This window comes from Rhinolophus sinicus, chromosome 10, assembly GCF_057876585.1.
Source record: "Rhinolophus sinicus isolate RSI-liver-muscle chromosome 10, RSI-T2T, whole genome shotgun sequence".
Lineage (NCBI taxonomy): Eukaryota > Metazoa > Chordata > Mammalia > Chiroptera > Rhinolophidae > Rhinolophus > Rhinolophus sinicus.
In genome coordinates this window covers 13444464-13460724 of record NC_142510.1, presented here as the reverse complement: position 1 = coordinate 13460724, position 16261 = coordinate 13444464, and the positions used below count along the sequence as shown (strand labels likewise).

At 52.2% G+C, this 16261-nt stretch overlaps 1 protein-coding gene across 4 annotated transcripts in view; it reads right to left on the bottom strand.

Annotated features, from left to right (window-relative positions):
• Positions 1–1408: 1408 nt before the first annotated feature.
• Positions 1409–16261, bottom strand: part of CREBBP (CREB binding lysine acetyltransferase) — a 128128-nt gene continuing 113275 nt past the window's right edge. For all 4 annotated transcript variants that reach the window (XM_088801285.1, XM_088801286.1, XM_088801287.1 and 1 more), the window contains 8 exons: positions 13434–13584; positions 12904–13050; positions 12001–12114; positions 10772–10937; positions 10247–10414; positions 6978–7139; positions 6305–6586; positions 1409–4650 (listed from right to left, as the gene is read on the bottom strand). In XM_088801285.1, coding sequence (XP_088657411.1) covers positions 2512–4650; positions 6305–6586; positions 6978–7139; positions 10247–10414; positions 10772–10937; positions 12001–12114; positions 12904–13050; positions 13434–13584 — 3329 coding nt within the window. In that variant the 3' untranslated portion in view covers positions 1409–2511. The remainder of the gene's footprint in view (positions 4651–6304; positions 6587–6977; positions 7140–10246; positions 10415–10771; positions 10938–12000; positions 12115–12903; positions 13051–13433; positions 13585–16261) is intronic.

Here is a 16261-nt window from a genome sequence, read left to right as displayed (position 1 = left end):
CTCTTACAGAAATTTCCTTACGACGGGCACAGGATGGGCATCTACAGACCACACCCTCAGCCGCATCCTTTGGCATCTGCGCTGCAGGGACTCGGACTCCAAGATGAGGTCGGTAGTTTTGGATTCCAGGATGACCTGAAAAAGATGCCCCCCCCCCCACTAAGGTGTTAAAGGGCTGCACATCTGGAATGCAGGCCTGGGGCTGCTTCTCCAGGGTCCCAGATGGCTCACCCCTTCTTGTCTGATTACAGGTTCAGAGCTTTCCCATGTAGCAAGAAAGAGGGTCACAGGTGCAAGCAGAGGGGTGGCCACATTGCCATTAGAGGGCCATGGCCTTGCTTTCCCTTTTGGGAGGGGTGGAGATAGGGGCCTCCTGACGGCGTTCCTCTTACCTGGCTTAATTCATCTACATTAAACCCCAAGATTCTAGATCTGTGGTATAACCAGTTTCTTAGAAATTTTCCTCAAATTTAGATCCCCAAATCAAATACTTTGAGAAATCTCTCTGAACACAAGGCCCAAGGGGAGCTATTTGGGCCATGATTTCTAAGTAACACCACAACCCCCGATCTAGACCACCCTCTGGTTGGAGGACGAGGGCCAAGACACAGGACTCAGCTAACCAGTGCCCTGGGAAGGGCAGTCTAGAGGACTAGCTTCAGCTCTCCTGGACGTGGTCCTTCTCTTAGGTGTGATTTTTACAGCATCCAGGAACTCACGTGTCACCCCCTTAGTAAGGGTGCCTGAAATTTGACCCAGAGGAGAGGCACGGGACCAGGTGCCCTAGTACAAGTATCCCTGAAAGCTGGGGGGCTCGTCTCACTGTAGCTGGGGCTGGTGGCAGAGCTCCAGTCACCTCCCTCAGTGGTTTCCAGGGCAGCAGCTCGCTGTTTCCAGAGGTGGTGGTGGGGGTTGAGGGTGGGGGAGAACAAAAGGCCAGGGCTCTGTCCCGCCTAGTGTCGGAGGCCATGGTGGGACATGCTGTGTGGTAGCATTCTCCCCTACCGAACCCAGAAATTTGGGGGGAGGCCAAGAACCACCTCCAGTCCCTAGAGCACCCTTTGCTTTACTTCTGGGATCTGTATGCAGGAAAGGGGGTTGGGGGGGAAACTGCAGGAACCCTGTACTCTAGTTTTTGGGGGCATAGTGGCTGACAGGAGGGGGATAGGCGGCAAAGTGCTGTTTCTGACCCATTCGTGTCCCTAATTTGTGGGTGAAGCCCTCCTGTGAGCACTGATGTGTGCAGCCATCACTGAGCTGACCATCTCGGTCACTGGAAAGAGAATCTTCCAAGCCTTGGCTGAACCCAGCTGCCGCCCGCAGGGCCACCAGGACCTCAGCCCCCGCCTCGCCTCTACGAGCAAACAACCAGAATCATGTCTTACAAAGAACAGACTCCAAAAATATATATAAATAAATAAAAACCTTAAACATTCTTACAGGGATCTTAAAGAACAGAATACATGTTAAAAACTTCAGTAATTTATATCAATTTTAAGCGGTACTTTATATACAATGGGGAAAAAAACACATGCATAGTCCAAATACAATGTTGAAAACAGCATTTTCATAACAAAAAACCCCGAACACTAAGTGTTAATACCATGTACATGAATTCAAGAAGGACCACCCTTTTTGTCTGTTGCACACAGTTTATTTAACAATATGATATAAGAAATGAGTTGGTACTTTACCATTCTATACAGTGATTGAATCTTCTTGAATTTTCTTATTTATAGTAATTATAGCACTTGCATGATTTACACTAGAATTGCTTTTCCTCATTTCAAGTTTCACATAGAAGAAAGAAAAGGACGCTTCTCTCTATTAACATCAGCGTGGTCTGAGAGAATCATCCCTATTTTTTGTCTAAAACCAGTTTTATCAGAGAAACAAAGCAACAATTTCTACATCTGCAAGACAAGAGTTTGGCTTAAGCCAGTACGTATAGATAGACGTGTGTGGGTGTGTACGTGTGTGCGCGCAGGAGCCGGGTCCTACCGTCCAGGGGTAATACTTGGAGAACGCCCACAGAGTTCACAATAGAAAAAAATCTTCCCGCAACGTCACAAAGTTGTCGGGATACATTATAAGCTTGCATTATTTCACGAATCAGTTTCTGAATATTATTTTTCTTCTCACTTTTAAACATAAATGTTTAAAGTCTTGAAAATACAAATAAAAAATATGAATATACTGAACTTGTTTTTCCCGTTAAAAAAAGGCATGAGTCACCAGCAATGACGACAAAAGAATCCAAACAAAACCCCCCTCCCCCCAAAACAAAAAACAAAAACAAAAAAACAAAACCAAAAGAGACCAGATATTTAAATCAACTGGTTTTTAACAAAAAAATATATTCTTTGTATTGTTTCTTTAAACAGCAATCTACCCTTCCACGGCTTGAAGTAGCAGTTCCATCTAGGAATAAAAAGAGCCTAGATGCCTGGATTTCAGTACAAAAGGTCCAAGAACATGAAAGGGGAAAAAAAAAGTGATGCTCTCACAATGCTACAAACCCTCCACAAACTTTTCTAGGGTGTCTCCTGTGGTGTCGCCGACCAGGGACAGCTCACTGGACAGTGCACTCCGGTTGGGGGTGTTCAGCTGTGGGAGCATTGCACTCTGTTCGGGGTTTCCCAAGTGTCCCTGATCTATGGAGCTGGCCATGGTGACTGCGAGTCCTGGGTGGGGGGAACCAGTCTGGGGCGAGACATGGTGTGGCGAAGGCTGGGGCTGTATCCGTGGCGATGGGCTGGAATGTGGAGGCTGGGACTGGGGCCGCGGAGATTGGACAGGGGCCGGAGAGCGCACCTGGCTACTGAGGGACGTGGCCATCTGCTGGCCGGGGAGGTGCGAGGCCTGTGGCTGTCCTGAGAGCATGTGCTGCTGGGGGCTCATGGGGTTCGGCTGGCCCGGGGACCCAATCTGCTGCTTCATCTGCTGCTGCTGCAGAATCCGCTGCTGCAGAGCCTGCTGGATGTTGGGGGTGCTGTCTGCGCCCAGCCCGGGCTGCCCCATCTGGCCGAGCTGTCCCATCTGAGCCGCCATTTGGCCCATGGAGCTTCCCTGCATGGGGAGGTGCTGCTGCATCCGCTGCTGCTGCATGGCTGGGGGGTAGCCTCCGGGTCCTTGAGGCTGCTGGAACTGGCCGTGCCCGGCCATGCCCGTGGCCATGCCCGCACTGCCCTGCTGCTGCTGCTGCTGCTGCTGTTGCTGCTGCTGTTGCAGCAGCTGCCTCCGCAGCATCTCTCTGTACTGCGGGTTCATACTCGCCATGCTGGGGTTGTGCCCTGGGTTCATGATGTTCAGGGCCTGGCCCTGCGGGTTCAGGCCTCCCATTGCCTGCTGCTGCGGGGGCACGCCAGGCCGTGGGCCGCCGGCTTGCATGGCATTCAGGTTCTGCAGGCCAGGCTGCTGGTGCAGGCCGGGCTGGGGCTGCAGGCCGGGCTGGGCCTGGAGGCCGGGCTGGGGCTGCAGGCCGGGCTGACTGGCCACATACTTGGCCGTGCGCTGTTTAATGAAAGCTGCCATCAGCTGCGGGTTTGACTTGAGGATGTTGAGCACCTGCTGCTGCTGCTGCGGGGAACTGGGTGACTTCAGGGTCCGCAGCAGGTCCTGCAGGGCGCCAGGCGAGATGCTCCGCGGCGGCTGCACACTGGGCATCCGCGGCCCGGCAACTGCAGGCTGGGCCTGCATGGACATCACGGGCCTGGGCATGCCCGGCATCGGCTGCTGCTGGGGGATGGGCGCCTGCTGCCACTGCCCAGGCGGCAGGTTGGGCATGACGGGCCCACTGACCTGGCTGGGCCGGGGCACGTTCAGGCCAACGGGGGCCATCTGGCTCACTGGGGTCACCATGCCTGTGCGGCCCGGGGGCATGCCATTGTTGATATTCACCCGGTACAGGTGCTGCTGCTGCTGGGCCTCGCGCTCGATCTGCCGGGCCGCCTCCACTGCTGCGGGTGGGGGCTGGGCGGGGGGCGGTGGGGCCGGCACCTGGTTGGTGGGCTTCCCGGTGGACGCCGTGGTGGGGGGCTGAGTCCGGGCCACGGTGGGGAAGCCAGCTGGTGACATGCTCACAGGCGAGGGCTGGGGCTGGGCGGGGGGCTGTGGTGTCTGGGGCGTGCTGGGCTGCTGCGTGGGGGTCCCGGGCGGTGCTGAGGTAGGGGAAGGCAGACTCTGCTGAGGCACGTTGCGGGTGTTCATGGTGGCCATCCGTCGGCGCATGAGCTGCGCCTGCTGCAGGCGGTGCTGAATCTGCTGCTGGCGGAGCTTGTGTTTGATGTTGAGGCAGAACGGCACAGGGCATTTGTTTTCTTGGCAGTGTTTGGCATGGTAGCAGCAGAGGGCAATGAGCTGCTTGCACACCGGGCAGCCTCCGTTGGTCTTGCGCTTGCAGCCCTTGGTGTGCTGCACAACACGCTTCATCTTCTGGCAGGACGGCAGCGAGCAGTTGGCGTTGCGGCACTGGCAGGCGTGCACCAGCGACTGGATGCAGCGCTGGATGCTCAGGCGCCGCGACTCCTGCGGGCTCTTGGACTGCGGCTCACCCTGGCTGCCGCCCTCGTCGTCCAGGCCCAGCCCCCACTTCACCATCTTGTGTGTGTGACTCTTCGTGTTGTAGCAGTTGATGCAAAGGTCGTAGTCCTGTGGACAAGGAAAAGGCACAGGCCCGCGTCAGCACTCGGACCAGCGTGAGCAGACATCCCAGCCGCCCCCCGAAAGCTTCTCTTCTGGGAACTACCCCAAAGCCCAGAAGGCTCTAGAGACGACAGGATCCACCTCCTCGCCCTGACCCCAGCCTCTTCCAGGGCCCCTCCGGCCCTTCCCCACCTGCTGTCTCACACTGTGAGCACACAGGCTCACGCACACTCAGGGTGTGTGGCTCTGGGGCCACCCAAGGCTCCTGGCTGTGTCGGTGGACCCTCTTTCCCTCCTTCCTCTGCCTTGTGGCAATGGCACCCAGCTACCCTGCCCCACGCCTGGCCTGGGAAGCCTGACAGTGAAGGAATGACTGAGGCTGTGCCCATTTCTTTCCAGGCGCCACGCGACTGTCCGAAGTACCACAGACCTGAGTTTATATACCGGCCCCCCATTCCCCAGGTCTGCTACTGGGGGCCCTCAGTGTGTCCGCACAGCTCTGCAGGGTGGCCCAGCAGGACACTGGGGCTGAGAGGCCTTCACCATGAGGAAGGCCCTGGGCTCAAACCACAGTGACAAAATGCCCCCTGCCCAGCTTTCAAAAAGCCCCCTGCATCGGGAGGGAGACTGAGACAACGGGCAGAGAATGGAACCCTATGGGCAGCACTGATAAGAGTTTCATAGAAAAGACGTGAAACTCCCAGCGGTAGGGAATGAGAGGCGGACAAGACAAAAGGAGGCTGGAGAAAGAGAAAATAAAGACAGAGGCATGACAGAGGCCCCGCTCTGTGCCCCACCCCGAGATCACAGAGCCACTACTGCGGGGACTGTCCCAGACGCCGACACTGGTAGGCCATGTGAGGACTGGACGGGAGTCTGTGACCACCTATGGGGTGGGGGGCCCACAGCAGCCTGGTTCACCCCATGAGAGAGATCCGTCTGTGAAAGGGACTTGGCCCCTTCACACGGGTTAAGACCGCTCCAGGGGGAGCCACAGGGTCCCAACAGGCCAAGGCAGGAAGGCTGCCAGGTCCCCAACCACAGGGACCGCAGCTGACAACAGGGAAGGAAACCAGGCACAGCCTGGAGGGCCCACAGCACCATCGAGCCTGTGCTGCTCTCTCCACACTCCTATCTGGCACCCGAGACCGGTGGATGTGACCAACACAGAGCTGGGTTAATGACAGCCTGGGAAGAAAACAGCAAATGCCTCATGCTAGTCTCCTCATCCTGGGCAAGTCGGTGCTTCCCGACTTCCTGGAGGACTAGCCCGTCCTGCCAAGGGGCTGCGTGTGCCCTGAGTACTGTCGAGGGCCCCACCGCCATGCTCAATTTGGTCGGGACCAGACCACGGGCTGTGAAGGGAGACTGGCTTCTTCTGAGCCTGGATGTCCGGTGTGGAGCCTGGTGGGCGCACAGCAGAAGCCCAACCAATGTGGAGTCGGGACCTCACAAATACCAGTCTTACGACCAGCACGCACGGAGAGGAGCCGTGCTCATTTCCCGCCCCCGGGAAACGCCAATGGTCTAACAGTTCAACCTGAAATGCAAATGCATAGACCAGGGAGGGCCGGGGAGCAGCCCAGGGCACCCGACTTGTGGGGCTCCAGTTGTGCCAGAAGTTCTGCCGGAGTGCAGCCTGGGGGGACGCCGGGCCTACCTCGCACACGGTGCAATGCCAGCGCGTCTCCACGTGGTGCTTGCACTCGTTGCAGGTGTAGACGAAGCGGTCCTGGCCCTGGGTGTGCAGCTCCACCAGCATGCACAGCGTGGACCACTTGGACCGCCGCAGGGAGGAGAACTCCCAGTGCTTGTCCCTGGCGAGGGTGAGGAAGGCGTCGCGCCCGTCCATGAGGTCGCAGCTGAGCAGGGGGTCAGGGTCCACGATAGGGGGCAGCGTGTTGATGACAGGCCCGGCGTGCAGGTGGATCACAAAGAAGACCTGTAGGAGAAAGGGGAGGAATGGCGTCAGTGCGCGGAGAGCGGGGCAGTGCTGAGGAGGGCAGGCTAGGGGGGCCCAGGGCTCCCCCAGCCTGTAGAACCGCAGCGGCACTGAGCCTCACACCTGCTGTCCCAGGTGTGTGTCAAAGACCGGCTCCCTGGGGTTGCGAATAGTGGGTGAGGTATCACATGGTGGTACCCACCAGCCAGCTCTGCCTTCTAGGGGCTGGTCCTCCCACAGAGTCTGCGGGGAGCACCACACAGTGGCACCACACCGTCTCCCTCCTCTTGGCCAGGGGCAGGGCTGTGGATTCTCAGCAACTCCTCCGCCTTTAGCTCGGCCCAGAGGGGCACAGACCCTGAGCCCTGGGGCGGCGTAGCCCGTGTCTCACCTCTTTGTGCTTCTCCATGGTGGCGTAGAGCTTCTGGGACAAGTCGTTGGACACGTTGGGCATGCTGGGCTTCTTCTTGTTGGCTCGGCTGATGCTGCTCTTATTCTTGTTGGTTTTCTTGTTGTTCTTTTTCTTGGCATTCTTGCTGTCGCCCTGGCTGCCCTGCAACAACACGTGAGGTTGTCAGACAAGCCCAGCCTCTCCTCCAGGCCCAGTATCGAGCCAGGACTGCCAGCTCCCAGGCCCTGGGGGCTCCAGCTCTAGGAAGCCCCGTCTGCGGCAGGAGATGGCCAGGCAGACCCCTACCAGCCTGGGCTGTGAACACACTGCTGCCTCCAGAGGAAACTGGGAGCGGAAAGGTGAGGAGAACAGAAGCAGGGCCTGTACTCGGCTGGGACCCAATGGGCACAGTGCTGACACGCTTATAAACTCGGAGCAAGCGTGGCCTGTGTCATGCAGGCCACAGATCACATTATCTCCTGAGGGAAGAACACACCCGGGATACTAGTTCACAACTGAGGGAGTGGAAGCAATTTTTCCTTGTTCCCCATCATTCCACTGGACACCTGCTGCTCCAAGCCACATCCTGCGTGCTCAGTGGCGTCGTCTTTGCCTTGGGAAAGGCTCCAAATACCTACCATGCGTGAGAGACATGGGAAAGGTGCCAATGTAGAAGCTGCTAACGAATAGTAGCAGGGACTCAAAAGTGTCCCCTCCACGTCTGAAGCAAGGCTGCACCAAGGCAGGACACCTCCCTGACGCTGCTCCCAAACCCCAGGCCCACTCAGGCCCGAAGCCCAGCATTAGTGCTTCAATTAGCTTAAGTCTAAGGGATTGTGCTCCTTAGTTAAAACACTGCTACTCTGAGAAGAACTCAGGCTCTTAGTTATTTAGGCTTCAAGGTGGAAACGCTCACCAGGTCTGGTCCAAACAACTTCATCTGTGACAAGCGGGGGAGAGAGAGGAAGGGAGAAACACACACACACACACACACACACACATACACACACACACACGCTTGCACTCTTCCACCACCACCACCACCAACGAGGCACCTCTGGGGAAAAGCCAGGAGGAGCCCGAGGCGTCCTGACAATTGAACTAAGCACGTGAATGAACCTCAACTCTGGTTAACAATGACGTAGCAGCACTGATTCATCAATTGTAGTTTATGCAGCACACCAATGCGAGAAGTCGGCAGGAGAAACTGGTGCTGGAGTATACGGAACTCCGTACCATTTGCTTGTTTTCTGGAAGCCTTTATTGTAAAATAGGAAGCCTATATTTTAAGTTATAAAAGAAGCAGATTCACTGCATAAAGTTTAGAAAAGATAGTCAAATGATAAACAAAAATAATTTTTTGCCACCAGAGCAATAGCACCTATGCATTTCATTTGTGAGTGTGATTTTTCTTAAAGCGTTAGGGTTGCGTCCTTTTTCTTTTCCACTATGGCAAGCATCTTCCCATTTCCCCCATCGAAGACCACTTTTCACGGCAAAGCAGCATTCCATCCCAAGTGCCACCTACACCTAAGCCAGTGCCCCACCACCTCTGAGAACTCGACATGCAGAACTGAGCCTGTCCCCCACCTCCACCTCCCGCCGTCTCCACCACATGCAAGCCTACGGCTCAGGTGTCAGCCCTTGTCTATTTCTTCTATTTCTATCTCCCAGAAAGCCCCACCAGCCCCAGGCCAGAGGCGAGCATGTCTTCCTTGGATGGGACTCACGGCTGGGGCCTGTGTCCCCCTCAGAGTACGTCTCGTCTCTACGGGAGCTCTGCCGTCAGGGCGCAGGCGCTCCTGCCCCGCCATAACCTTCCCATGTCATTCACACAGAGGATGCACATTCTGACTGAGGCCACCTCCCATCCAGGTGTCTGGCAGTGGGGGACACAAAGAGGCACCGCGCAGTTCACAGATCAGCTCTGGCCTCTCTCTCACTGGAAGTCTGAGTTTCTACTGAAATCGGGCCGACCCTTCAAATTCAAAGGTCAGCTGTGTGCAAGTCTCCCAGTGAAGCGCTTCCTGCCTGGGACGTAGCAGCCACTCGGCAAGTCACTGCACCCCGCGGGCTCTGAACGCCAACCCCATAGCCCTTGAGCGCGCGCGCCTGAGGGCCCCAGGGGCACAGCTCCTCCTATTAATGGTCATCTCAATATTAACGTGTCTGCAGCCAGTTCTTGACTTCTTTCCCCAAATGCGATCTCCCTCTTCCTCCTCCTTCAGGCAGAGGCAGCAAAGGCACAGCAGGCAGCCCTGACCCAGGGTTTTCCTCTCGCCACAAAGACCTGCCCGACGTCTTGGGCTGCTCTCTCAAACACGGCCCACTTCTCACGGCCTCTACAGCTATGAGCCCAACTGACACCAGCATGTTTCACTGGACACCACGAAGCACGGCACCCTGCTCACAAGGCGGCGCCTATGTTTCTCATCCTCCTGCTGAAAGCGCCTTCTCCTCGATCCTCTAGGCGCCGTCGCACCAGGTCAGTCTCTGCTCAGGCCCCCACCCCCACGGCCACCCCCTGCTGGAAGCACCCCCATCCCTCCTCCTGTGCTTCCTTTCCTCCACAGCTTCCATCACTATTTCAGAGCACGCCGGGCATGTTTCTTCTGCTTCTTTCTCCTACTACAACATACACGCCTGGAGGGCAGGGATAGAGTTTTCCTTAGTTCTCACTGCACAGCGGGGACTTAGGAAACAGGGTGAGCACGAGTGTGGACACTACAGAAAGATCTGAGCGTGTACGTGCGTGCGTGCGTAATTTGTAACAAAGCAAATGAACAGGCGTGTGTGTGTGTGTGTGTGTGTGTGTGTAGTTTGTAATAAAGCAAATAAACGAGGCCTGGCAACCAAGGGTCTCTTCCGCAAGTACTCCTGATAGGTTCCTGATCGTGACGTACCTGTCTGTCACTGTTGTGCGGGCTCCCTGGCAAGGCGCCCACCTCTCATCTTTCTGTGTCTCCGCCCTGTCCGTCCTGCCCAGAGATGCTGCAGCAACCACCTCCCGTCCCCCTCTACTAGGTGATGTGTCTCCAGTGCCCACATCTCAGCCTGCCCAGTCGCCAGTGCTCCCAGCCCCAGACCTGTGGCGGGTGGTGACAAGTGAGGTTATGCACGAAAATATCACCACAGATAAAGAAGGCCACGTCCTGTGAAGCCATCCGCACACGTTCACTCTTCAACCTGACAACTCAGCCTTCAGCACATACAGCTGAGGCTGCCAGGATCCCCAGGAGGGTGGGGCGGTGGGGACGTGGGGGCTTTACCTCCGTGGTCTCACTGGCTGCGGTGCTCTCTTCCTTCTTTCTCTCTTCTTCTTCTTGTTCCAGCTCCTTAATGCTCTCCTCCAACACGTTGGGCCAAAAGTCACCCTCAAAATAGGGCAATTCCTTGGCACTGGTGAGCCGGTCTTCAGTTGCTTGTTTGAAAATGTCCTGGAGAGGGAACAAAGCACATCAGTGAGACGAGGGGGCCTGAGTGACACTCCTGGAGAGGGGGCGGCGTGGAGCCATGACACTGAAGAGGATGCAGTGCTGTGTACGCCCGTGGTGCCAATGGCCGAGATCAGCGAATTTAAACTGGCACCGCAGTGGTACTGTTTTCAGACTGTCAACTCAAACTCTTGATAGAGTGCAGATAAGACGGTTCTACGTTTTTATTTCACACTTTTTGGCTTTCTAATCCTAATAAGTGAATACAATTCTAACGTATGTGAACGTGAAAGGAAGCACACAAAAACATGGGACTCCATGGTGACAAAGCACCGCACGCCCTCCTTCAGCACCGGGTACCTTATAGTCATGGATGATCCGCTCGGCAAACGCCTTGTCCAGCATCTTCTTGTACCACTCCTGAAGGCGCTTCGGTTTCGGGATTTTCTGATCAGGGGGGTGGCAATGGAAGATGTAGTCGTCTCCTTCACTTGGGGGACAGGCCCAGATGTGTCCTGTCACATACCTGCATGACACACACACACATAATTGGATGAAAGTGGTGAGCGTAACTGTCCCTGCCTTTAAGAAGTAACAGCTGAGGAACAGGAACCAAAGCAAAGACAGAAATAACTATAAAGTAAAAAGAAAACAAAGAAATGACCACAATGCTTGGTGGCAGAATGTATAGAGAAGTTCCAAACCGATGTACTGGGGGTGGAGGTGCGTGGGTAAGGCTGAATCTCTATAGAGTGTGCAAATGCACTCCTGGAAATTGGCCTTAAAACACTTCCTGAGGTGTACATGTTGGGCAGGGGCCGAGGCTGCACAAGACAGAACCTAGGAAGACGGCAACTCACCAGGTGTCTAAAATGGCTTCTACCCAGGGATGCACTGAATTTCCTATCTACTTTCTACTGTGCATTGGAAAGCAGTTGAGTATTTGCCTTTGAGGGGTTAAAGTTAAAATTCATCTCATTCATTCTGTTTAAGATACTTCAATCAAATACTTCTAACTTTTCCCAATTTAGGAAAGGAATGTGACACATCTAGAACATAAAAACAGAGACAGAGAAAGAAGTCACAACTTATAGGATTCCATTTACATGAAGCGTCCAGAAAAGGCAAATTTATGGGGACAGAAATCAGATTAGTGGCCTCTGGAGGCAGGGGTGGAACAGGGGTCCACAGCAAATGGGCACGGGGATCTGGTTGGGGGGTGGTAGCCATGTTGAGACTGATTTGTGGTGATGGCTGCACCACTCAGTAAAGTCACTAAAAATCACTGAAGTGAACATCTGAAATAGGTGAATTTATCACATATAAAAATATGCTTCAATACATTTTTAGTAAAGAGACCAGAATGGAAAAAGAAAAGAATGCAGAAGGCAGGGTAAGTGCATACACTATGCTGAGGTACCCCGAGAGCATCTGGAAAGGGAGCTCTGGAGACTTCTGAATCCATCCAAAGATGTTAAAATAAAAATACACAAAACTTACAGAAACACTCGTTATTTCACAAAATAAATATACAATGAAAATTAAAACCGGAGTTTTTATTAGTTCTGGATAATTTGAATGAAACTCACCCTAATTTCTTCACATATTCTAAATATCCAATAAGGATCTCATGATAAACGGCTGTCCGAAGGCATCGGGGCCGGAAGAAATGAATACTGTCCAGATAAGATATGTACACACGCCTGGGGGCAGGGAAGGAGAGAAATTAATCGAAAGTTGAGGGTATCCCCCTAACTTGAAACCAAATAGCAGCATCCTAGAAAAGCTCCAGAAATAAATTTTGTTTTGATAGCATTTACACTGGTCACAAACAGGGCGTAAGAAAACTCCTATCACCAACTGCCACTGCCAATCCATAAAATGGAATCCAATTTCATCACTGAACTGAGAAGGAATGGCCTCAGTCACCGAGCAGAACCGTGGAAAGATCACGGCAAACTAAGAAAAGCCACTTGCAATCCCTTCTCACCCAGACTCTAGACTGAACATTAAAGAACTCTTGGCAGAGGTACTTCACTTTTCCAGGTGCACTGGCGGATGCCTGGCTCATGGGGTGGTCTCCACCCGGCTTTCTGCCCCAGGGAAGACAGGGAAAACAGCAAGAGCAGAACCAGGCTCCACAGGTACCCACAACACAAGAACACTTGAAACAGTCATCAAAACCCTCTACTGCACTCCCACTGGCGTAGAGGAAACCTAAACTAACCACCGTGTTTCCCCGAAAACAAGACCAGGTCTTACATTAAGTTTTGCTCCAAAAGACGCATTAGGGCTTATGTTCAGGAGACGTCCTCCTGAAAAATCATGTTAGGGCTTATTTTCCGGTTAGGTCTTATTTTCGGGGAAGCATGGTAGTTTGGTTAATCAAGCACAGATTATCTAATTTAAACCCAGCTCTAAAACACACAGAACCTCGGTCTACTGTAACGCAGCATGCTGAATGACACCCCTGAAAGGAGATGGAGGACTACCTTGTGTTTGGAGGGGGGCAATCAGAGCCATACTCTTGGACATGCATCCCAAAAAAGCAGACATCCACTCCATCAATTTCCTCAAAAGCAAAGAGGGCTTTGGTTCGATACGGGAAAGATTCAGACATTTCCCCAGAGTCCACAAACCTGAAATAAAAGTCAGAGTCTGAAGTTAGCACGCGTCATTGTTTATAAGGTACTTTACAACGATACCTGCTGCTCTAAACTCAGGGCAGGGGAGAAAAAGGCCTGTCACCTCTTCTGACTACCAGCCCAGTGCTCTTCCAACTGGCCTGGGCAGCTTGGAGCTGCAATCCTGTTCTTTGTGATACTGTTTCACTTGGCTGGGAATTTTACCCCCGTTGATGAATTTGGGACAGAGGGAAGGGCTGGCTACACGCTATTGATGAAAAGCCTTTAAATTATGCAAACTCGAAAGCCTTGCCAGAAAGCAGGGCCTTTGGTAACCAAGTGGGGTGCACACTGGAACAGCACTATTGTAGAACACGGCACAATGTCTGCACACAAACCGTGACTTCATCCCGGGCTTGACCTCCACCGTCTTGTCTGAGCTGGCCACCACTCGGACAAAGACCTCCCCGGCTTCAGGATGATTCTGTCGCCGCAAAAACTTGTTGACTCGGTCTTCCAAGTGGTTTCCCAATCGTGTGGTCTGCAGTCCTGGAAAATTAAGAATGAGCAGGTAAGAGGGTGTTGGAAGGGCTGTGGAGAAGGCAACTGAGGCCACAGAATCCACCTTTTTCTTTCAGTGTAATCTGATATTTTAAGGATTTAATGTTCTTCAAATCCAGAAAGGAGCTAGTCTGTCCTACCGTGTTTCCCCGAAAATAAGACCTAACCAGACAATCAGCTCTAATGCGTCTTTTGGAGCAAAATTTAATATAAGACCCGGTATTACATTATATTTATATTATATTAATATTATACATTATTTATATTATATTAACATATTGTTTATATTTATGTTATGCTATGATGTGATGTGATACCCGGTCTTATACTATAGTAAAATAAGACCAGGTCTTATATTAATTTTTGCTCCAAAAGACGCATTAGAGCTGATTGTCTGGCTAGGTCTTATTTTCGGGGAAACAGTATGAGGTGAGAGCTTTATGAGGGAAAGGGGACTCTAGAATCTCAGATACTCCACACCCTAAAAGCTTCCATCAAGTGCCCAGATAGTTCCACCTTTTTCTAATCATAAGACAGAAGAGACTGAAGGTGGGCCTGAATCTGAAAGAAGGTGGGAAGTGGGGTAAAGCTGGAGAATAGGCGTGAGGGGAGCCATGCTGTGCTCACCAGCTTCCTGCCCCACACCCTGGTGAGGCAGCGAGCTGCGCCGGGCGCACAGCTGTAACGTCACTGCAACTCGACTCTGAGTGTTCAGATCGCGGCAAGAGTGCCGACAGTGTCTCAATACCCAGACCTGCCCGAGCTCCAATCCAAGGAGAGCTTCTCCCCTGCACACACCCCTCTCCCAGGGATCTCCCCAAGCATGGCCACTGTGAAAATAGACAGCAAGCTGCCCAGAGGTTAAACATCAGTGATAGAACAAAACTCTGGCACATGGCAAAAAAAGACTAGCCGCGAAAGCTGCACAAGGTTCACAGTGATTATGTATATATGATGGGCATTTAAGGAAGTTTTCTTCTTTATATTTATTGTTTTAAAAAATATTTACTACATTAATAAGAACAAAATTTTAAAAGCTATTGGGATTTTAGAAGATTCCTCACTGAGGTCAAGAAATGTATGGAAAATTGAGACCAACTTTCTGTATTACATTTTTCTATAATAAACATACCAATGATGGAGTTTTTTTGATATATAAGTTATACCTCAATAAAAGTGATTTAAAAATAAAAAACCACAATGACAATGAAATAAAAACCCTAGTGAAAAACAAAACCTTGAAAAGCTCCAGAACAAGGGGGAGTAGATTTGTGGCCTGTCTCGCACACTGAAGATGTGGACTGTACACAGCCGTGGGTTCGGGCCCGGGACCCGACACTTGCAGCCTCATGGCTGAGACAACCATCCTGGGAAAGGCGCATTAGCTGCAAAAGGAGCCTGAAGAAAAATCTCATGTCCTTGCCCCATGTGTCCCCCACCGCCCACCGCCACATGCCACTGCTGAGCACATTTTGTTCCCTCACAAGGTGGCTTCACTCCAGAGGGAGGACAGAGCTAAGAATGGCCACCCTGCTGCAGTGAGGGAAACCGCCTTCCCTTGTGAAAATATGACCCCACACACTATGATTTTCACACAGCAGACAGACAGAAAAAACCTTTCTAGTTAGGTCTTTACTTTTTTCTTTAAATTACCCAAATCACCTGCCCTAGAAAACACAGGTATTTAAATGAGACAATTTGTGACAATCTTGTTCTAAGTACCAAACTGAGCACCGTGAAAACGTAAATAGGGCTGGAGAGCTGCTTCCCTGTGACAAGAGCCATAAGTGTTACGTGTAGGAAGGCACAGTGAAAACTTGGAGGGTAGCAGTACAAGCTCAGAGATGCAAACACTGGGGGCAAGAAGGACGATTGTCATCGGTGGGCTGCACACGTGGAGGTGTACTTCAGGCCTGGTGGTATTTATGCAGCAGGCCCTGCCCCCAGCGTCCTGCCTGGGACACCTCTGCAGCCAGTGCACACACTTCTGTCTTGTTCTCACACTGCTTCCCAGCTTTCCGTGGGGGGACCGCATCCTTTTATTTAGCAACTTCCCACTTTCCATCACCTCTCACCATGCCTCACTACAGGGGGTCCTCGTACTGCCTTTATGCATATGTGCAAATACCTTTTTATCCGTGAAAAACAGAATTGCTGAGTGTAAAACAAAAATTTAAAATTGTACCCCCGACCCAGGTATCCAATGGACATTTCTGTTGACAGTGCATGACAGAGGGGCCGCTAATTTCCCTTTATGTGATCAAATCATTCAGCTTTTTGTTTTCTTACCTCTGGGTTCCAACTTTTTTAGGAAGGCTTTTCATAAGCCAACAAAGTAAAGATACTCTTACTGTGACCCCGAGTGCATTTGCAGTTGTTTCCTTTTCCCCTTTAACCACCTGGAGTTGGGCTGTGTGTATGGTGTAAGGCAGGGAGGGAGGTGGCTTTGGCTTTCGGTCAGTTGTTATCATTCACTGACTAGCAGCTGGAAGGAATTTCCAATACTCAGTGCAAATATGAATGAGGCAAACTTTCCTTTGTGACCAAAAGACGCTCCCAAGGACTGTTCAAACTAAAAACTGAGGGGTAACACTACATTCCCAAGGTCCTTTTCTATTCTATTCTAGAATAAGCAAATATTCTATATCTTAAACCCTAAAGCTCA